Genomic DNA, 22,874 nt, shown 5'->3' with positions numbered 1-22,874 from the left:
CTGCGTCTACAAAATTCTTTCCATTTAAAGATGCAAGAACCTCAAGGAAAACATACATGAATGGCAATAATAGTCATACTGGAAGAGTAATTACTGCTAAGTAACTTGTCCTTACCACGGAAGGAAAAAAAAAAATCTGCCTCCCTGCTTCATTTGTTTATACAATTCCAACATTTTGGGGAAGTTAATCAGCAATGCTCAATGCTAAAGTCAGTCCCAAAAAACCCCAAACCATAACTGATATTAAAAGAAACAAAAAAAAAACCAAACAAAAAGAAAACAACCCCAAACCTGTGAGAATATATCAACTGAACTTCAGGCAAAGACTTACCCATAAAAGAATCATTTCCACACAACCAAGTGTTACAAAATCCTCAGTCTGAGGCTTTTACAGACATAAATGCTTGTTTAAAGGAGAAATTATGCCCTTTCTAGTGCCCAACTCTTGCTTCCGATATGAGGCCACTTATGCAAAATGGAACATGTATCAGATACTTAACAAAATTTCTGTAAAGTCAAGAGCCTGGTACAATTCATCTATGCAACTCTGGTTTCTACAAAAAAGCTGGATCCTCTTGGCTCCACAAGAAAACCTTCATAACAAAAGTAGAGAAAAAAAACCCAACCAAAGCAACATAGACTCAAGGGAGAAAAGTATTTTGTTTCACAAAGTGATAAGTGCCAATATTTTAAGGGTTGAACAATCCTGCCACGGACACTCCTCACAAAGCAGGAAACATACTAATCCATGAGGGAACATTTCACATTGACTGCTGAGACATTTAATGCACTCCGTGTAAAAGGAAATTGCTGTCCTAAAACGATCCATGTAAATCTGTCGCATACTGGGCCACTGAACGGAGGTGCAGTGAAACTAAAAGTGTAACTATGATTAATACTAGCTTTACATTACTGTAATTTAGGAGGAAATGGACAAACTTTATCTCTGAAACACTCTGGTGCCCAAAGAGGTGCTACTATACATCTATATGGATACTGAAATAGAGCAGAAAATTAAGGGGTGGCAGAGCAGAAACAGAATTTGAGTTTCTAGACTTTCAGATACTATGCAGAACACTGGATAATATCTCCTCTAAAACAGTTGAACACGTACATGGATAAAACTAGGACTACAGCTACTCCTAAGCTTAATTTTAAGTCATGTAAATAACCTATAAAAGTATGCATATTAAAACAGGAACTGATATACTTCCAGCCAATTCTGATTCCACTAGTACTGTTCTACACGTTATTCTGAAAGAAAATCAGAACAAAAACATGGCTCTTCAGTAATGAAATCAAGCAATGTGAAAAAATTCAAAGATAACATGCATCGAACAACTGATCTACTAGAAAGAAAGTTTGGAAAGCAACAAATAAGAAGCCAGGATAAAGCATTATTTGAGGAAAATACTAAAAGCATGCAAAACAAATCCTGTATTACCTAAATTGGCAGACCAGAGTAGAATTTTCAAAGGATGCCTATTCCTTTGAAAACCCTTTTACTTGGTAAAAAACACTACACTTTAGTAATTAACAACATGGCAACTAAGTACAGATGACAGCATTGCCATTTAGCAACAGTGTATGCACAAGATATTTCTTTATTTACTGGGTCAAGGTCAAAGAAGATTTTTTTAGTTCTGTTTATATTAAACACCCTAAGATTCAAATTCTGCTGGTATTTAAGCTGAATGGATTTTTATGCTAAAGTTAAATCAGGTACATGAACTATTCCAGGTTTGGCATTTAAAGGTACTTTACATGGGTACATTGTACACATCTGGCTTGAGATTCAACTGTTGCAAACAAGTGGCAAAACTACTCATGACACACTTCACTCAGAAGCTCAACTATACCAAGCACAAAACCCAAATACTTCTTGTAACTGAAGAGAGAAAGCAGCGTGCAAAATTTTCTCTGGCAAAGCCGGTATTGTCAGAAGTGAAAAATCCATAGTGACACGGTTTTTCTTTACGGGGTGAGAATTTTCTTCTTCTTCTCCATTAGTGCGCATAGCATGAGCAGAGTGCCTTCTGAGAAGCTTCTCTCTCTGCCACACGAAGGCATGTCAGAGTCAAGGGGAAAAAGTTAACATGTTGTGACTTGCACAACAAGATAGAAGAAAACGAAAGTATCAAAGCAAGCTCTAAAAAGACATGACTGAATACCTCAGAGCTACTGCAGCCAGAGCTGCTAATTTGTAACAGCTTTCAAGTGAAATGATTTAGAAAAGTCAAACTAATATAAAACAAATGACTTGGAGAAAGCACAGCCAACTGTTTCTTCAACATTTTAAGAACACTGCATATATCATGTACAGGACCGTACAGAGTGAAGATCTACACAAAATCAAAGAAGCTGTACTAACTAGAACACAAGTTGTCTTCAGTGAAATTCAATACACTTCATCAAATGCCTTTCTCTAGGAAAGGAAACAACTGCTTATGTCACCATATAGAAAATCTGTTTGTATTTTCTGCAAAGCAGCTTAATAAATGCAATGCAAAAAGACTTCATACGATTATTATGTAAAATACTGCTCTGCAGTTATTCTAGAAAGCCCATTCCCAATGGAAATTAAACAAGTTACTCCTATAAGAATTAAGATGAAATAGGTTAGCAGTGCACTTTGGGCTTTATTTTGTTTGGCTTTTTTACCTTGTCGAGAGAATTGCTCTTCTCAATGTGTCTTTCTGTGAGACTGTTTCCTGAGTCTGTACTTATAAGAGAGCCTCTTGAGTCAGCATTCCTCACGCTATTGATATTTGGAGTTGATGTGGTGTATGGGGAAGCTAAAAATAGCAAAACAATCAAAAAACTCAATACATATACAGAAAAAAGTCACTCCACAATTTAGTCAGATTTCTAAAACCAATATATATTTATATCTTTTTTTAAGGTGTCAAATAGTTAATTCCATTTAGTTACTTCTAATGAAGACAAACTTACTCTAGAGTTTCAGTAAAATATATATGTATGCACATGCCCGCATGCATAAAAAACACACGCAACAATACACACACGCTTTCATGAAAAAGCATGTAAAAAAACTTCCCCGTTTTTTATCTCCCCCTTTTTTTTCAAATTTACTAGTAAGTGACAATTAATTACAGCACCCAACAACAAATAGAAAAAACACATTAAGCCAGATAGAAGGATGCCCACAGGTGCACACAAGCAACACTCCCCTTACAGATAGTCTCTAAAATCACGTACAAAATCGTAGATATCGGCACTCTTGCCACAAGTGACTAAGGTTAGTCCCATCTCCTATTTCTCTGCAGCAAGGCAAGAACTATCACTTCTGATGGGAATGGTATGGGAAGAAGCTCTCCAGGCTGCTTCAGTTTCAAATAAAAAAGCAAACCCACAAAGATCCCAAAAGAAATACTTCACACACAGGTTGAGAATTCCGGCCCATGTTGAACAGTTGATTGCATTAGTTAATGAATATACAAATATATATGCAGAAAGCATAATATGCATGCAGAAAGCAATCAGATTTGGTCACAGAACAATTATTTCTGGTAAGAAATGAAAAAGGCAATTGGTTCCTGTTTAAATGATTTTTTTTTAAGCACTTACCAATGCCAGAGATAACACCAAACAGATCTTTAGGGAGATTGTTATCCAATGTGTTTCCTGATTTTTGTGGTGTGACTAGTTGACTTGCAGTTGGCAAATTAAGTGCATCATCCTTTGCATTCTGTTTGGAAAACAGAAGAAAATGTGATTATTGTTTTCCAACATTATGGTTTTAATGACCATGACATACCTTATCTTTAAGAGCAGTGTTTCTTACATATTTCTTTCTTAAATTTTCATTTCTATTAAATATGCTTAAAAGGATAGAATGAACAGTTCCAGGTATTTGCACAAGCATGGGACAGCCTAAAATTTAAGATATCTCAGGTAACACTGAAAAAACTGCATATTCCATTCGATTTTTATATACTATAAAACAGATATTTTCGAAAGACTCGAATTACTTTTATTTCAAATTCTGAAGCATTTATCTTGCTGGCAGGGTACTGTGAATTTCTCTCTTAATACCAAATGGAACACAGCAAGATACAAACATAAATACAATACGTTAATAACTAAATCTTGGATTCGATAATTGTGTGCAGCTATAATGTATTAATGTACATCATCACAAATTCCATTTGAGTTCATCCTTCTGTAGGCCTCTTAAACTGCAACTGTTCTAAAAGCCCATTCCTTTAAGGTTAAAAATTCTTCCCCAGTTTCTAGAAAATTAATCAATTTTTCTCTATTTCAGTGTTGAACTGACCTGTTAGCCTCACCCCCGTGCCTGGGAAGATGATGGCACAGATCCTCCTAGAAGCTTTGCTAAAGCACATAGAGGACAGGGAGGTGATTAATGGCAGCCAGCATGGCTTCACCAGGGGCAAGTCCTGTCTGACCACCTTGGTGGCTTTCTATGATGGGGTAACCACAGCAGTGGACATGGGTAAACTGACGGATGTGATCTATCCAGACTTCTGTAAAGCCTTTGACATGGTCCCACACAACATCCTTCTCTACAAACTGGAGAGATATGGATTTGATGGGTAGACGGTACGGTGGATAAGAAACTGGTTGGATGGTTGTATTCAAAGAGTAGTGGTCAATGGCTCAAAGTCTAGATGGAGATCTGTGACGAGTGGTGTCCCTCAGGGGTCCGTACTGGGACCAGTGCTGTTTAATATCTTCATCAATGATATTGACAGCGAGATTGAGTGCACCCTCAGCAAGTTTGTGGATGACACCAAGCTGAGTGGTGTAGTTGCCACACCGGAAGGACGGAATGCCATCCAGAGGGACCTGGACAGGCTAGAGAAGTGAGCCTGTGAGAACCTCATGAGGTTCAACAAGGCCAAGTGTCAGGTCCTGCACTTGGGTCAGGGCAATCCCTGTTTTCCGTACACGGTGGAGGATGATGTGATTGAGAGCTGCCCTGCAGAGAAGGACTTGGAGGTGCTGGTCGATGAGAAGCTTGACATGAGCTGGCAATGTGTGCTCACAGCCCAGAAGGCCAACCGTATCCTGGGCTGCATCAAAAGAAGCGTGGCCAGCAGGTCAAGGGAAGTGATTCTGCCCCTCTATTCCTCTCTTGTGAGACCTCATCTGGAATACTGTGTCCAGTTCCGGAATCCTCAACTTAAGAAGGTTATGGAGCTGTTGGAATGGGTCTAGAGGAGGGCTACAAAGATGACGGGAGGGCTGGAGCACCTTCCCTACAAGGACAGGCTGAGACAGTTGGGTCTGTTCAGCCTGGAGTAAAGAAGGCTCAGAGACCTTATAGCGACCTTCCAGTACCTGGAGGGGGCCTACAGGAAAGCTGGAGAGGGGCTATTCATAAAGGCTTGTGGGGATAGGACTAGGGGGAATGGGTATAAACTGGAGAGGGGCAGATTTAGACTGGACAGTAGGAAGAATTTCTTCACCGTGAGAGTGGTGAGGGGCTGGAACAGGTTGCCCAGGGAGGTTGTGGATGCCCCATTCCTGGAGGTGTTCAAGGCCAGGTTGGATGGGGCCTTGAGCAGCCTGATTTAGTGGGATGTCCCTGCCCATGGCAGGGGGGTTGTAACTAGATGATCTTTAAGGTCCCTTCCAACCCTAACTATACTATGATACTATGAACGAGAAGATTAAAAAAAGTCTACCACCAATATACAACCTTCTTCTGCTGAACTACAACAGCAAATACTGCACCTGTTGGAATTTTAGCCAACAAATTTTCTGTGTGTTACATATTGGGGGAGTACCTTCTTGCATAAAAATGAAGTACATGCAAGTGTCTCCAATGCCAGAATTTACAAGAACATAGGCAAACTGTTTATACAAACTAGCAGAACATGTGATAAACATGTATTTATGTTAAAAGGTGCTTTGTGCTTTCATTTGTTGAAAATATGGGACTGCAGATTGATTTTGATACGATTTTCACGCACATTTTCCTCACAGTCTGCACAGAAATAGCATTGCTACAAATTAATATTAGAGAGAAGTGTCATTCTGAGTAAAAAATTATTTAATTAAATCTATCTCGGAAACAGTATCAAAACTGGTTAGCACATAGAAAAGGAAGGCCACTAAACTGCAGGAACAATTGATATTTTTTACTTCCAGTATGCTGTTCCTTCATCTTCTTTGCACACTGCTTTAAGAACACTCAGACACAGAGGGTCCAATCCCGCATGGTCTATTGTTTGTACAGGAATATAGGCATGTGCACCAGAGATATAGGAAAAGTAAGATGTTATATGGCAGTAAAATCACACGGCATTAGAATGATGCTGTGGCAGCCTCTGTGGCATCGTGTTCTCAGAAAGTATACAGAAGTTCAAGCAAAGATCAAGAAAGGCCCTGTGACCTGTATGTAGGAGCCAATTATCCTGTTAGGTGTAACTTAACTGGGCCAGAGAAACTGCAGCCCAAACCATGAAGGTTAAGCAAGCTTTTCATCTTCTAGAAAGTAAGGGAACAAACTTGCAGAATTCTGAAGCTTATGAAACTGTGTTTGCCAGAAGCTTGCTGTGTTTCATACAGATGTTACCAATAAATAGAGATAAAAATAATTCAGAATATCAAATAGAAACGGTCACTCACATTGCTGGAAAGGTTAACAGGAAATGGAGACACTTCTTTAACATTGATTCGCTGAACGTTTTCTATGAGCAGTCCAAAGAGTGGCAAATACATAGTGGCTATTCTTGCTTGATGGGCCTAATCAGAGTTTAACAGTTCATTAACAAATTACAGATTTAATTTTTAATCACAACTTTTTTTTTTTTAAAAGCTATTCACTAATAAGTTACAGAAAAGGGAGCATTTAGTAAATGTTTTCCAACGCAGAGCCCACATTTGTAAGTTCATAAATGACTAAAGCTGTGATCATCTCTGTATTTCACTCTAATTACAGAAGGTCAGTCTATTTTATTTACTGTTTCAAAATAAAGCAGAAAATCCTCTAAATTATTGCGATTTTAGCTACAACTAACCAAGCAAACTAGCATTATTTTATTTCCATAAATTATGATATCTTGCATTACAATGTTATGGTTTCTCCACAGCACAGCTGGTGTTAAAAGCCAGGAAAACTAAAAATTACTCCAAATTTACTACTGTGACTTATAGCACTCACGCTCATTCTGCAAATAACAGACGATGGAAGAACAGATGCCAAATAGTAAGAACTAATGTTCAATGAAAATAAGAGCTTTAACAATGTTCGTAAAAATCCAATTAATTTAAGAATTACAGATGACACTGCTGAAGTGGAATAAACGTGTAATTATGTTAAAAGATGCTTTCTGCTTTCGTTTGGTAAAAATACGGGATTTGCAGATTGATTTTGATATAATTTTCATAATATTTTCATCACAGTCTTCACAGAAACAGCATTGCTGCAAATTAACATCTTTTTTTTGTGAGCAAAAACCTCTCTCTATGTGTGCACTCTTAATCTTTATTATTTGTACTACCAACATAGCAATACACTTACCTTGGAAACATATCTATCATCAAAAGAATGCTTTATCATCAAATTCTTGAGCACAGTAATAGCAATCTGCCGCACGTCTCTGAACTCTTGTAAGGCATTGCCCACCTCCCTTAGAAGCAATCCCACTAAGAAGTGATTTTTACAGAACTCATCGGTTAACGAATAGTCCAACTGAAGGTCTGAAAGTAAAGCAGAAGTTCTTTGTAAGGAATAGTATTATTTAAATTAATTTAGCAACTAACTTAAGGATGAACTAAAATATTTCTAACATTATTAACAAATTCTTATATAGTCAAATATATCCTATATATAATCACAATTATTCATATACCCCCGCCCAATTCACTGTACAATAATGCATTTATTAAACAATGATGATGCACATTCAAACAACAAGCTGGAGAAATCTAAATACATTCTTCTTAGAAAAGAAAATTAAAAACTGTCCAATATTCAAAGGTGTTCCTATTAAAATTACACGGACCTGCATCTTACAATTCCAAATTCAAATTGTATATCTATTTCCAGGCACTGAAAACACACAGAGCACAAAGTTTATGCACATTCTATCTTCCAGGAATTTAATTTTTAGCATGTGTTCAGTCCTAGGTTAGTAAATGTGAAGGACTGCAAGGAAAACGTGGATTAAGAAGTTTTAGATTCCTCTATTGCAGTTTTAAGTTCCTTCTTCATTATCTTACGCATGTATCTATTAGGAAGATAGGCAATATAGCCTGCTATAATGGTGATCACAGCTAAATGACATTCTCTAAGAAAACAGTCCCAAAAATTTGTGGAGTAGAAGTGTAATGAAGAGACTGTATTTGCAACATGTGTCCAAACTAAGGAATTTCCTCTCAATATATCAGAGCACAAAGGGACACAATATTATTTAAACAAGATAACTTAAACGAATCTATGGAAATTAGACCTGCGTTGTAATACGGTAGGTAATTTTTCTGCTACAATTAAGCAGTACTGTATTTTCCAGAAATATTTATATATTTAGTGTTAAACTGTACTAGAACTGGCACCAAAAAAAACCATTTTATTGGAACATTTCTGCTTAAACCATTGCAATGTAATTTTATTTTCAAAGTATTTCTAGTAAAAACTGTAAATCTATACAAAGGCCCACATAGATATATACACTATACAGATACACAAACCCCAGTACATCTGACACAGCAAAGTCAAACAGTTTCCCTTTAGAAGTATTTTTTGAGTAATAAAATAACACAGTTCATTTATGTACTGATTATATCACAGCCTAAGAGAAACTTCAGCTTCAAGATCTTATGTTTTGGAATGCATATAGGTTTAAAATTTCAGCTGGGGCATTGAAGAGTTTCTCATATTCACTGTCATTGGCATCTGTGTTCTGACTACTGAATCAAACAATCTCAAAGCACTTTCATTTTCAAAAGAGCTCTCCCAGTAAAGGAATCCGTTAAGACAGAGAGAAACAGATAAGACAGCACTGATGTTCTACAGGCCTTCTTGTAACTCATGACTTAAGAGTCAACCATGTTGACCACTTGAGATCTCTTTTGCCTGAGTCAGAAACACTTCTAATAAAGGTCTTCTTTCCTGGCTGAATTCCTAGTTCACCAGGGAGCAGCAATTCTTTGTTGTCTAATCAGAAACACTATTTTGTCCAGTTTTGCTCTTAGGACACTTAAATCAACAACTCATAATCCCCTTCCTATGGAAATACTTATGCAGTGTTATTCTCAAAGATACTCCTGAAGCCTGAATAAGCCAAAGACAGAAACAAGTCCTATGCAGCAGTCCAGCTCAGTCCCAAATCTTGTTCTACCACCTTGATGAAAGCTCTGATTAGTCATATTCAACTTTACTATGCCAGAAGTGTCTACTGAACAACTATTTCAGAAAAAAACCCAAAAAACTAATCTACAAAAATATACATTAGGCAAGTTTACTTTTTTACTTGTAAAAGCACCTTCCTCACCTCTGCTTACTGATGTCTGCTATAGTGCAATGTCTTGAAGAAATTGATAATGCAATAGCTAACATATTATTTGTTTTGGCACACGGCTAGATATGCCAGGAGCCCAGCTGGATTAAACAGGGCACTCATACCTGAGTTCCAGTGCAAAAATTAAAGATGCACGAGGTGGAAACAAGAACAAGTACAGAAAAGTAATACAGAATCATTGATTAATTATGCAGAGATAGTGCCAGGAAAGTCAAAGCTCTCCTACAGCTGAAACTAGCAATGGACATGAATGGCAAGATAATAGCTTCTACCACTACATTAGCATTACCAGCTTGCATAAGGAAAATATGGGATATCTGCTGACTGGGGACTATGATTTAGAGACAGTGGACTTGGGTAAAGCTGAAGCACTCCACACCCGCATTATCTTGTCTTTCATCACCATGATTCCCAGGCCTTAGGGATCTAGAGACTAGCTTCAAGTAAGAGAATTGTCAATAATGGATGAGGATCAGGTCAGGGATCTTCTGAGACACCTCCAGTCATGTAAATCCACAGCATCAGATGAGATACTGCGAGATTTAGCTGGTATCACTGGAAGACCACTCACTACCACCTCAGTTAAGCCACAGTTGATCAGGAGTCTCCCATAATTAGGATCTTGTGATCACTGAGGGCAGACACTTCACACATCTTCAAAAAAGGGCAAGAATAATACAGAGAACTACAGACTTCACTTTGGTCCTTGGAAACGTCATGGAGCAAGTGCTCTCAGAAGCCAGCTTTCAGCAAGTGAGAGAGAAGAGTGTGACTGGAGATGGCCAGGATAGGTTTACCCAATATGAATCATGCTTGATCAACCTGTCTTTTACAATGAACTCACTAGATCTGTGGATAAGGGGCAGAATAGCAGAGGCCCACACGGTCATGGCATTCAAACTGAGACATTGCAGTCTAGGTGAACAGACACCTATATGTGCAGGAGAACTAGATGGATCATTTGGCTTAAAGGTTGGTGGTTTGTGATTTGTTATCTACTTGGATATCAGCTACAAGAGTGGTTTACCAAACCTTATCCTACTTAATGCTACTTCATCAGTGGCCTGAAAGGGGAGATGGAGTGTCCTCACCATCCTGTGGATGGGGTACAGTCCATATGCTCAAGGGCAGGGCTGCATTTCAGAAGAATCTAGATTCTACATGAATGGGTCAACAGAAACACCAACTAAATTCAAGAAGGACAAATGCAAAATTCTGCACCTGGGATGGACAGGCTTCCTGCAATGGTACCAGCTGTGGAAAGCCTAGCTTGGGAGCAGCTCTGCTGAAAGACACCTAAGGATCCAGGTGGACAGCTAACAGGAGTTAGCATGGCATCCCGGCAACAACAAAAGCTAACAGCACACTGTTCAGAATCAACAGGGTCATAGCCCATGTATCAAGGGAAGTGTTTATTTTTTTTACTTGGCGCTTGTCAGACACATCTGTAGTAATCTGTGTAGTATTTGGGCCTACTAGTACAAGAAATATCTTAACTTGAATGAGTTCAGTGAAGGACCACCAAGGTAGTTAGTGGGCTGGAGCACTGCCCTGTCAGGAGAAACTGAGGGAACAGAGCTTCTTCTATCTGGAGAAAAGAAGGCCTGAGGTGACCTGAGCAAGAGGTTTGACTACAGACCTACTGAATCCCCTTTTAACTTGAATAGGTCTACAAAACAAACAAACAAACAAAAACCCAAACAAGCTACACAAAGCCTCACACTGCATACCTACATACAGGAGTGCTGCAGGCTTCTGCAGCTAGTGAATTAAAAGCTAACTCATGGAAAAAAGAAAAGCTGATTATCATAGCAGGAAAGGTAAGCAAAGTTAAGGATGTAGTTTACCATATCCTTCAATGACTCCATATTTTGGATAGACTGGTCTACTACCCAAACTACTTCTTTAAGGGAAAGGACTATGACTTTAGGTTTCCATTTAACAGTTCTGAGGTTTCCAAAATCTCACAGACCTGGGGTTATACAGCCCACACATCTAAAATCAAAATGGTGACATCAAAGGAAAACACCACACACTTCTTCAAGTTAATTTACCTTGGTATCTCTGAACTCTGCCTTTTCCAAATGACATTGGTAGATTCAAAGGAATGTAGTGCTCATGATTACAGACTACACGGAGAAATTCAAATTTGAATTCAAAGAGAGTCTGAAAAAATAATTTTAAGGAATAAATTAACAACTGATGCAGTGGTTTGAATAACACATTAAAACCAGCTTTCTATCATAAAAGAGTGATTTCTCTCAGTCTTGTAGAACAAGGGATATATACCTGTCAAAGTTCCACATGTTAGCACAAAGCAAGTCCAGCATAATTCATACTTAACTGGATAGAGTTCTATTTCCTGTCCCATTGTACAAAGTTATTTAAGTTTATGAGCATATTATATATTGATGTAAGAAAAGTTTGGACCCACAAAAGAAGTTCTTTGGACAACTGGTGCATGCTGTCACCACTACAGTAAACATACACAAACTTATGAGGTATCAACTCTTCCAACTTTAGCCTCTCACATTCACACTTAAAATTTCTACTTAGTGTTGCACTCCACCCCCCTCCTGCTTTCACAATCCACACACTTCAGGGTGGTAGCATCACACCTGAAGATGGGAATCAAAACATGAAAAAGTGATTTGATGAAATAAATGCTCTAGGCACAGCACAGGGACTTCTAATACAACTGGAAAGAATTTTGAAGAATTAATGCAGGACTCTACCCACGTGCATCAAGAGGCCACTCCTAAAAACAGCTTGTCTAAAAACACTGAATACCTTTGGATCTCCCGGTGCAAAGCAGCTGATGTAGTTATTGATTTGCTTGAAAACAAAGCCTCTGTCCATAAAAGTAAAGCACCTCTGGACAAAACAAAAACAAAAAAAGACAGAATTGGTGTAGTACTGTCTCATTGCTCAGTAATTATATTTCTGTATTTAAGAAGTTCATTTTCCAAATGTGCTATTGATATTTCAGTTTGAATATAAAAACCAATAAAAGAATCAAACTAAATATATGTATACATATAAATACCAAATATTCCCCTTGAGTGCAGAATGTAAACAAATTACAAATAAAAAGCAGTTTGAAGAAAAGGAACTCTACCTTGACAGAAGCAAAAATGACATGCCACTACCAGCTTTATTTATCATTTTATTTCCCACGCTTTTCTTTCCCTATTGGATCTCATTGGCTAAAAAAGGAAAGGTGCTGAAGTCTGTCTACATAAAATACCTGTGAATATAACGCTATCCAATGTACAAAGCTTTTATAGGATTAGAAGGGAACCCACGTGATATTTTTAAAGGAAAAAGAAAAATCCAAAGAGAACATAAATTCATTCAAAAAATATGAAACATGTTTTCTTCATTACACAGAAAATTAATTATATATATATATAATATATATATATAATTAATTATACTTCATGCATTTTAACTTGGACATAGACTTAAAAAGAATTATGCACATACAGCTTTACATAAATTGGCTTCAATATTCTGTAAAATCCATGAAGAAGCAGTATTATTAAAAGAAGCAACCAGAGAGAGTCTCTTGTGTACCTACTTTTATAAAGGCAGCAAGGCTATGGTTTGCATTTTTTGAAGCCTCTGGATTGTCTCTGTACTTCTGAGTGATGTGTGGCATTAGCATATTAACAACTGTTTCAACTGCATGATGAAAGGAAGCAGAAAATCTCTGGTTTCGCAACAGCTAGAAACAAATTCAGATACAATATTTAACATAGCTTACAACACTAAAATGTATCAGAAAATTTACTTTAGATAAGATATAGATAAACTGACAGCGAGAGGGAAGAGAAGGAAAATTTTCTTATTTGTCATTTCAAGTAATGTTTTCTTTAAATTCAAGATTTTCCTGAACTTTCTAGACTGAGGAGGGAAAAAAGAGCATTTGTTTAAAAGCAAATATTACAACATGCATTAACATCTGCTATTAAAATCCAAGTAAGGCAGTCATTGATGACAAAACCACTTGTTATAAAGTCTAAGCGTAATGCATTAATATTTTTCTATACTACAATAAACGTGACAACAGAAGCTAAAAATAAAAAGGAATCCTTTAATTTTATCCATCCTCCTTTCCAAAGCAGACATCAGCTGGTTCACCTATAGTAACTACATTATCAGACTCTCCTTTCTGTCTTGGAAAAAAAACCAGATTTTGCTGCTCTGTAACTATCTTTTAAATAACTCTCTTACCTTTTTTCCATTGTGGAAATTCTCATGCATATTTCTTTCTTTCTCTTGTTCATCTCAGTTCTTCCAGGCTTGAGAATCTTACTCTCCTTGTTTTTAAGTTTCCACATTTAGAACTGTTCTCCCTTGCTTTTAAGTAGTTTGCCAATTAGCTTAAAGTATTTCCTTTATGTTCACGCCTTCCTCCTTTCCCCTAACCATCTATATTACATTCAGCAATGATTTTGTACATTCTGACCAGTACTGGTCATCAAGCTCTCTTCAGCTTTTTGGCACTGCAGTCTCTTATTTCTCTATATCTTGAAACCCTTAATAAAGATTCTGTCTTTTGTCTGAAGGGACTTAATGTCAGGTGGTGTGACACTGAAGTTGAGGCTGAAATTGATGTTGCAAAAACTGTTTCACCTGTACAGTCTTTCCTTTCTGAAAACTACAATCAAAACATGCAAGTGCTCTGAGCATTCTGTTACTTAAATAGTTTTTTGAACTATATTGAATGCAACATTCTTAAGCAGAACAAGTCATTGTCAAGGCCCTGCATAAACTATTGATTACAGTTTGTGTCCTTTGTGTTTGTACTGTGCTCCAAAGCCTCTAGTCCTGTTTTTTTTTAAACAGATGAGGTTGAGAAAGAACCTTGTATAAATCTAAACAGTACTCATTAATGAAATAACAACTAAAAACTGAAAATTCTGTTGACAAGTATGCCCGTCTATGTCCTATGATATTCTTGTAACTCAGTCTTTGTTGCACAGTAATTAAATATTTCTAAAATACTACAAAATTCTTGCTACAGAAATAATTTTGCTGCAGCCAGAAATACATCTTTTTATCAGATCTCATAACCAGGAAACAGATGAATGCATGTTTCATTTATTCTTTTACCCAGTAAGGCAAAAAAGCAACTAGCAAAATAATTTATTTGATATTTAAGGAGCTTGCAAATCAAGAAGCAATGTTCAGGAATGAGGATACATGCAAGCAAGAGGTGAGTTCTGCTCCTCTTTCTTTCATGTCACAAGGAAGATGACAATGAGGTTAGTTCTAAAAGTGGAAGCATTTTTTTTTAAACGTGAAATATGGAGACAACAGAAAAACTGTCACTAAAAGTCACTCCAGTAGTTTGAACCTTAGTTATGTTATTGCAGGGGAGGAAGGAGAAAGAACAGCAGATCAAGGTGAAACACATAAAAGTACTAGAAGCTAATGTGTGTTAGAAGAATTTGTTTCCCTTGTAAAATTGAATAGTTCATATTTGGGGGTTACTTTTGAAGATTCTATTAAAAAACTCCAAAATATTAACCTGAAATGAATGGAGTTCATATACAACAAGTATACCTAGCAGGTAGAACACTATTGAGCGGGACATCAATAGAAACCATTTTCCAGTACCAAGTTTAATGTTTTAGAGGTGAGATATTTTGGGTTTGGCTTTGGTTTAGTTTTGTTTCCTCTTCAGATAGAATTACTGCATGCTTCTATACCTGTAAGTTTTAACAAAATATGTGGCAACATTAGTTTCAATGCTGCATAAGAAGTCTCCACATGAACTGTTATCTTACTAAGATTTATGGCTACAGAACCCACTAAATCTCTAAAAAAGCCTTCACTCTACTTCCTCATTTTCTAGATCTCATTTTTGTGGGTTTTGTACTTTTTTTCTGGCAACTTGGAATACAAAATAAGACGCAACTAGCAATTAGTGCATTCTTTGAAGAGAGTCATGCTCTTTCTATGCTCAATACTTTCTCTGCCCAGCTTCTACAAAATGCCACCAGTAAGCAACCTACTAAAATGAAATTTTAGCTCACTTGAAGAATTTTGTAGGACAGAAAGATTACTCAAAATGAACAACTTTTTCAGAAAAAAAAATGTAATGGACAAAATTTGATGAAACAAGTTGATGTAAAACATCACTCAAAGAAAGCTCATTCTTTCAAGTACAGTAAATATGAGGCCATTAGATTTCAGCTACTGGTTGTTACAACTAAAAGCAAATATTCAGTGATGACTTCTTCTATAGCTAACTTAGATCACTCAGACCTCAAAGAGACAGCTGGTCTTGCTGAGTAATAGTAATGCTTTGCCTACCCCAATTCATATCACATTCCCATAACACCAGGTAACCAAATCAGTCTCAGGCATCTGTAACTGACACAATGTTCTTTTAACAACTTACTTTCATTAAAATTAATATCTGGTTAAACAATTTGTTCCTAAGAAGTACATGCTGCTGTTCTCCAAATATAATTTATTATTGTGATTATATAGAATCACAAATGGTTTGAGTTGGAAGGAACCTTAAAGATCATCCAGTTCCAATACCCCTGCCATGGGCAGAGACACATCCCGCTAGACCAGGCTGCCCAAGGCCCCATCCAACCTGGCTTTGAACACCTCCAGGGATGGGGCTGCCACAGCTTCCCTGGGCAACCTGTGCCAATGCCTCACCAAACTCATGGTGAAGAAATTCCTCCTTATGTCTTGTCTAAATAGGTCAGTAAAGACATGTTACCTATAAGCAAATGAGTCTGTATGGCACTTGTAGAGCAAAGACATAATAAACCCCGAAAACATTGATATGTAGTAGTAATGTGAATGCTTACTGATGGTAGAATACCACACTCTACAACAGATACAGATTACACGTGAGAGGATACTAAAACCACTGACACTGGCTGAGATATTCTGAAAAATAAATTGCATTTGATTTTTTGTTTGCTTACACAAATTCCTGCTATAAAAAAGATGATGTTCTTCTGAACTTAATTTTATCCACCACCTGATCTCAATTTAAAAATACAATCCCTGTTGTAGTGAAGTTATAATTAAATTAAGGAAATGGGTTTGCATGACTGCAAGTTAGTGGTTTCTTTGAAGTTGTTTTTTTTTTGTAAATCATAATGCTGTTTCCAAAATCGTGAGGATTTCTTTAGGTTTGTTAAAATCGGGCAAAATTATATAAACCTTGTTTAGCCTGGCAAAAAACAGCATGCAGTTGTTCTTCAGAGTATCACCTACCAAATCCAACAGAAAACATCCTCAAGTTAAACAAGTTTCACACACACCATGATTTGAAAACCCTGCCCAGATGCACCACATTCTGCAACTAGAAAAACTGTACCTTCTCAGAGCTCAACACTGTAAAGTAAAAGGTATTCCAGAATTGTCAGTGAAGTACTAAAACCAACAATATTTTTAAAAATATAACTTTTTTAAAAAAATATAACTTTTAAATTATAAAATTTAAACTCAATTCCAGAGGTCTCTAGGAAAATTCTGCTTGAAATAAGAATGGATATTTTCTGCTTTATAAAAGATTGCTTTCATTTCAGTTGAATTTATTAAATTAATGCAATCCATTTAACCAACTACAAGCAGCTCAAAATAGTGGGGCGAGATAAGAAATACTCCATTCACAGAGTGAACAGAGGCACAAACTCAAGGAACATCAAATCAATAATGGAAATCTAAGTTTACAGATCCTGAATTATTTGAAGAGATGCCATGAAACTTAAAAAAAAAAAGTGAAGAACAGAAAAAATTTGATCTGTATATTTTTCTTACTTTACTTTGCATTAACAATATTTCTATTGTCTCTTCTTTTTGCTAGAAATCTGAGGAATTCCCAATAGGATCACAGAATAGTTTGGGTTGGAAGGGATCTTAAAGATCATCCAGTTCCAATCCCCCTGCCATGGGCAGGGCCACATCCCACCAGACCAGGCTGCCCAAGGCCCCATCCAACCTGGCCTTGAACACCTCCAGGGAAGGGGCATCCACAACTTCCCTTGGCAATCTGTGCCAGTGCCTCACCACACTCATCGTGAGGAATTTCCTCCTTGTGTCTAGTCTAAATCTGCCCCTCTCCAGTTTATACCCATTCCCCCTGGTCCTATCCCCAGAAGCCTTTGTGAACAGTCCCTCTCCAGCTTTCTTGTAGTTCCTTCAGGTACTGTAAGGTTTCTATAAGGTCTCCTAAGTGCATTCCCTTCTCCAGGCTGAATACCTGATCAGTTAACGTAAGCAAGAAGTTTGACATCTTAAATGCAAAAGGATCCACTGCGCTACATGCACAGAAACCCCTCTGTTCACATATTCATATTCTATAAACTCATAAACAAATGGTGGCTGTGCTGCTCCCTAGACAGTTATAGAAGTTACTGATAAAAGCTTTCCCTCTTTCACACTTCAGAAGATACTTAAATCTGTAGTACTTGTGCCATGTAAATACTTAACCTCACCTCCAGCTCCTCAAACTGAAGACCTATTCCTAGATTAAACAGAGTACGAATACCAGGTAAAAGTTTACGTCACTATATAAGATTGTGTCAGGTTGGTTTTGCACAAAACATGTCTTTCCTGACAAAAATTGCCTAACCTGCTCCACAGTTTCCCCAACCACTGCTGCAACTAAAAGCTGAGATTTTATTCCAAAAATTTCATCCTTTCTTTTTAGTAACAGAAAGGAGATCACTCCTTTCTTCATGCCATTTTAAACGGAGACAACTCACTTCCTTGTATAAAAATGCAACACACAGAATTTCATGACACTACAACCAAAATTTGTCCTCTTCAGACACAAAATGACATGATGAAGTCAGGATATTCCTTGCAGGTATTATTTACTCATAAAAACTGAAAGCAAGAATAATACATAGCTGGGCAGACTGAGGTGGGGAAATCAGGCTTAAAACACACAACCTATTTTGCTACTAAAAAAAAGGAGCCTCACAAACTGATTCAGCTTCTCCTGCATTCCAGAACAGTGGAAAAAAGCTATGCATGTTACAGATTTTTCTCCTTATTTGGTTCAGATTGTTAAAAATAACAACAACAACAGTAATAATAATAATAAATAAAATCCTTCAGTTTCTACAAAGGGTGCAATGGTGAAGCCTGGCATTTTTATTGTGTTATGTATTTCAGCAGAATGCATAGTTCATCTTGAGTCCATGAATCATATTCTTCCTCTCTATTATATTATTCTGCCAATTGTGCAACAACAATTAGTACTAAAATGACTCCAGTTAAATACTGCATTAAGGTAGATTTTTTTATTCAGTACTAGATGACAGTTAGCCTGATATAATTCTACCAACTGAAAGTAACAAGAAGAGGAAAACATTTTTACTCTGTATTAGTATTCTAAGAAAAAGTGATGGTTACTAGAACTCAGACATCAAACATTACTTTAGAGAATATCTAATGATAAAAACTTCATTTGGCCAAGAATCACATGGAGTTCACATGCTTCTTAAGTGAACAACAAATCAATAACCTCCTTAAAGATGAAATCTATTGAAACAAAAAGTCCAAATATTTAAAGTATATCGAACTGAAACTCAAACTCTACTGATCATACTGCAGCAGAGGAGTATTAAGTGTAGCACTCAAGTTTTTTTCCTGATCATTGCCCGAACAATTATTCTACATCCTACCCCATTCTTCAGACATCCAGTTATGTTCTAAACACACAGTGCAAATACTGACACTGATTTCAGATCAAACTGGTACATTACTCAGCTGGAACTATTGTGTATACTTGAAACTTCCCTTTCAAGACTTGTTTTAAAGCAGAAGTAAATTAAAAAGCTGTCACCGATGTAAGAGAACCACTGCTTATAGGCCAAGCTGGTAGGAAAATGCCTGTTTGAATCCAAAATTTTAGCATTCTCCCTTCACAGGGAATAACACACAATTAAATAATGATACTTGTTACATACAGAAGGATTGTAAACTGCATGATACACTGTTCTTAGAGTAATTTTATATCACAGCTAGTGTACTGCTCAGGAAAAAGCCTGTATATTTTTGGATAATACTTACATTGAAATCCACAGTGATATCTATTGTTTCCACCTTCACTGGACCAAAAGTATTAAGAAATCTTACTAAAAAGTGGTGATTTACAGATTGCTCTACTGTATGGCTTTAAGGGATTTCTATCTCTTCATAATAATGTTGAATCTAGCCCCATATTTTTTCTAATATTTCAAATTATTCCTCTGCTGCTGCTTTGCTTTTCCTACCCTTTTTCACAAACAAGGTTATTTTATATAAATCACGACCATGCATGTATAAAACTTTTTCTTCTAATATACAAAAAAAAATGTGCTTGGAGAAGACAAGACTACATAAACTCTGTTCAGAATAATGAATCTGTTTTTGCAAAAGCTGACATACCTTCACTTTAGAGTTTTCTATCAAATGCTGAGCCATGGATTTTATCAGAACTTCAAAGAAAAACCATGAATACTGCAGAGAAAAGAAAACATTCTGTAAAATTGCCAAATAGATTCAACAACTATTTCAATGCAATTAGTTCCGATTGTTCAGTTGTGACAGGATAAGACTATGAAGTAGAAAGTATAGTTGAATATATACCTTCAAGAGCTTGTTGCTTGTGAGAAAATCAGCAGATGGCTTTAAAATTGTTGTCATGGACTTTGTCAATTCTTCATGTACCGTCTTATATTCAGAAGCAACATAAGGTTCAGCTTTATATGCATACTTGTGGAGGAAAACCAGAACATAATATGAAACTATGACATAATATGAAACAATTGAAATTAAACAAATAAAACTGAATTTAAATATACACTTGTCCTGGTTTGAGCTAAAGAAAAAATAATTTTCTAACTTTTCAACTAAGCCTCATCTAAGCAACTTTTTTTGAAAGTTATTACATGTTTTCCAGTGTCTGTCTCTAGAAATGATAAAGCTTAAAAGTTACAATTATCACCAATTATGCCCTCAAAAGTAAAAGGGCACTGGTATGCACAAAGGTCACTGTTTATACCTATTTCTATGGAGATCAAGGTTACTGTTGAGTTTGTGGAATGCCTTAAGTGAAAGGGTCGCACCTGGAGGGAGAGGCAGACAGGACAGGTGACCCAAACCTGACCAACAGATTATTCTGTATGCAACTAACAAGAACTCTGTCCATCCTTCTATTGCCTGATACCAGATCCATGCATTTTTTAATCCAGTTCCTGAGTCCAGTTCCCATCTGTCCCCAAGTCCAGCCCAGGACCTTTCCTCATGCCTCATCTGCAGCATCGGTGCCGACGTATCATCATCAGAGGAGTTGACTTTTGTATATTTGCATATATTTTATTATTTTCTCATCAATAATATTCTCATTTTTTACAATTATTGCTTTATTAAAGCTGTTTCACTTTCCAAGCCACAAGTGTCTCTTTCACTTCCCTTTCGCGAGGGGTGGGGATCATCATAATCGGGATCAAAACAAGCCACGTTTAGCTACTGACCAAGCTGGAGCGGGCTAAACCTTGACAACTCTTAAAAGAGAAACAAAAAAGGAAACACTGCCTTTACTTTTACCTACCTTGACATAAGACCTCAGGTAGCTATCCAAGCCTTCTTCATGACACTGAGCAACAATATGGATAATAACCCTAAACAGAAGTCAGAAACCAAGTCAGCCTACAAATAATGCTACGATTGCAACAGCAAAAATGCTAGTCAGGGATTTACATAATAACCCAGTCATTTAAATTCTATGAAGCACTTAAAATTCTTTACCTCGTCACATTGACTGCAACTTCCTCTTGAGTAGCTCTAGTGAGAACTCTGAACAACTGGTTTAGGACAGTTGGCAGGAAAGCTATCATCACATGGCCCTCCATAGCATGAAGGCTCTAAAAGAAAGCAGTAATACTCCCTTGAAACAATGGCATTTAAATCACAACCAATGTTTACTGCGAGCCTTTTTAAAAAAAATACACATTGCTTGCACTATTTGGTGTAATTACACAAAATAAAACTACAGAAAGCAATTGAGAATAGTTCCCAACATAAATATTCAGCAAATATTTTCTACCTTAAGGTAAATTAGGGATAAAATTTAGGTTTTACTAGAAAGATTTTAGTAGTTATTTGTACTTTCCCATTGAAACGCAATACCAGGAGATGTTTCAACAGGAAGACTACCTGTGTACACCACAGCAAGCTGACTCTGATTACTCTGGTATACTTCGCTACTTCATCCACCAATGCAGATAGTTAGCAAACAAGTTCCACAAAACCATACAGATTGCTTACAGGTTTTAAGTGTAACACTAGTTACTGCAAAATAATAAACTGATAGGTTATAAAATACAATGAACTAAAATCCCTAACTGTCTAATGCTGGAAATTGGAGACAATACTAACAGTTCAACTTCATATAATCATACAATGGTTTGGGTTGGAAGGGAACTTCAAGACCACCCAGTTGCATCTCCCTGCCATGGGCAGGGACACCTCACTCCACATCAGGCTGCTCAAAGCCTCACCCAATCTAGCTTTGAACACTCGCAGGGATGGGACATCCACAACTTCCCTGGGCAACCAGTTCCAGTGCCTCACCAATCTCATAGCGAAGAATTTCTCTTAAAGTCTAATCTAAATCTTCCCCCTCCCAATTTAAAGCCATTTCCCCTCATCCTGTTGCTAGACGCCCTCGTAAAAAGTCCCTCCCTAGCTTTCTTGTAGCCCCCCTTCATGACATGCCTTTGCATTCCATCACGTAGAAAAGATTGTTATATTACAGACATCATCACCCTGAAGTAAAAGGCAGTGTATGGCATTTATTTTATCCCACATTGTTTTACACCACAAAATTCCCTGAAGTTAAAGGGTGTTTTACAATAAAATGAGTACATTTGCTGAATGTGCATACAGATAACACATTTCAAACACCTCCTTTCAGTGCTTAGTAGCCGTCTTTGAATGTTGCCTGTATGCACATTCACGTAATTCAGGACTCAGGTCTTCCTATATAATCTGTGATTCTTCTTGGAAAAAGCAGTCATACACTATAGCATCTTTTCTGTAAGTCTTGGATACCAGAGTTCCATGCAAATGGAACTTCAGCTCACACTTTTGTCCAAGATGCAGACTATTTTTGGTGAAGGTGTTGTTTTAAGTAGGACTCTAAAGGATTTGTAACCTGACTTCTGATGCTCTTGAGCATTCATTTACACTTAGGCTGCCAGAAAGAGTCATGTCCTTTGATCTCTCAGGCAGCAATGGAAGTAACTACAACATGATACCTCAACTTATGAGATGCTAAGAGATGTTTGGGCTCATGAAGGAGAGCATATAAAAACATCTTGGGTCACG

At 37.0% G+C, this 22,874-nt stretch overlaps 1 protein-coding gene across 19 annotated transcripts in view; it reads right to left on the bottom strand.

Annotated features, from left to right (window-relative positions):
- Window positions 1-22,874, bottom strand: part of DOCK9 (dedicator of cytokinesis 9) — a 131,222-nt gene that overhangs the window by 33,136 nt on the left and 75,212 nt on the right. For 13 of the 19 annotated variants that reach the window (XM_054060834.1, XM_054060861.1, XM_054060849.1 and 10 more), the window contains exons 24-34: window positions 21,294-21,409; window positions 21,097-21,166; window positions 20,133-20,258; window positions 19,932-20,003; window positions 13,093-13,239; window positions 12,303-12,386; window positions 11,567-11,678; window positions 7,514-7,692; window positions 6,619-6,735; window positions 3,589-3,709; window positions 2,662-2,795 (exon numbers count right to left, since the gene is read on the bottom strand). In XM_054060834.1, coding sequence (XP_053916809.1) covers window positions 2,662-2,795; window positions 3,589-3,709; window positions 6,619-6,735; window positions 7,514-7,692; window positions 11,567-11,678; window positions 12,303-12,386; window positions 13,093-13,239; window positions 19,932-20,003; window positions 20,133-20,258; window positions 21,097-21,166; window positions 21,294-21,409 — 1,278 coding nt within the window. Of the gene's footprint in view, window positions 1-1,879; window positions 2,054-2,661; window positions 2,796-3,588; window positions 3,710-6,618; window positions 6,736-7,513; window positions 7,693-11,566; window positions 11,679-12,302; window positions 12,387-13,092; window positions 13,240-19,931; window positions 20,004-20,132; window positions 20,259-21,096; window positions 21,167-21,293; window positions 21,410-22,874 lie in introns of all 19 variants that reach the window. The other 6 variants (XR_008448889.1, XM_054060794.1, XM_054060791.1 and 3 more) reach the window with 1 other exon arrangement.

This window comes from Cuculus canorus, chromosome 1, assembly GCF_017976375.1.
Source record: "Cuculus canorus isolate bCucCan1 chromosome 1, bCucCan1.pri, whole genome shotgun sequence".
In the NCBI taxonomy this organism is placed as follows: Eukaryota; Metazoa; Chordata; class Aves; order Cuculiformes; family Cuculidae; genus Cuculus; species Cuculus canorus.
This window is presented reverse-complemented; position numbering and strand designations above follow the sequence as displayed.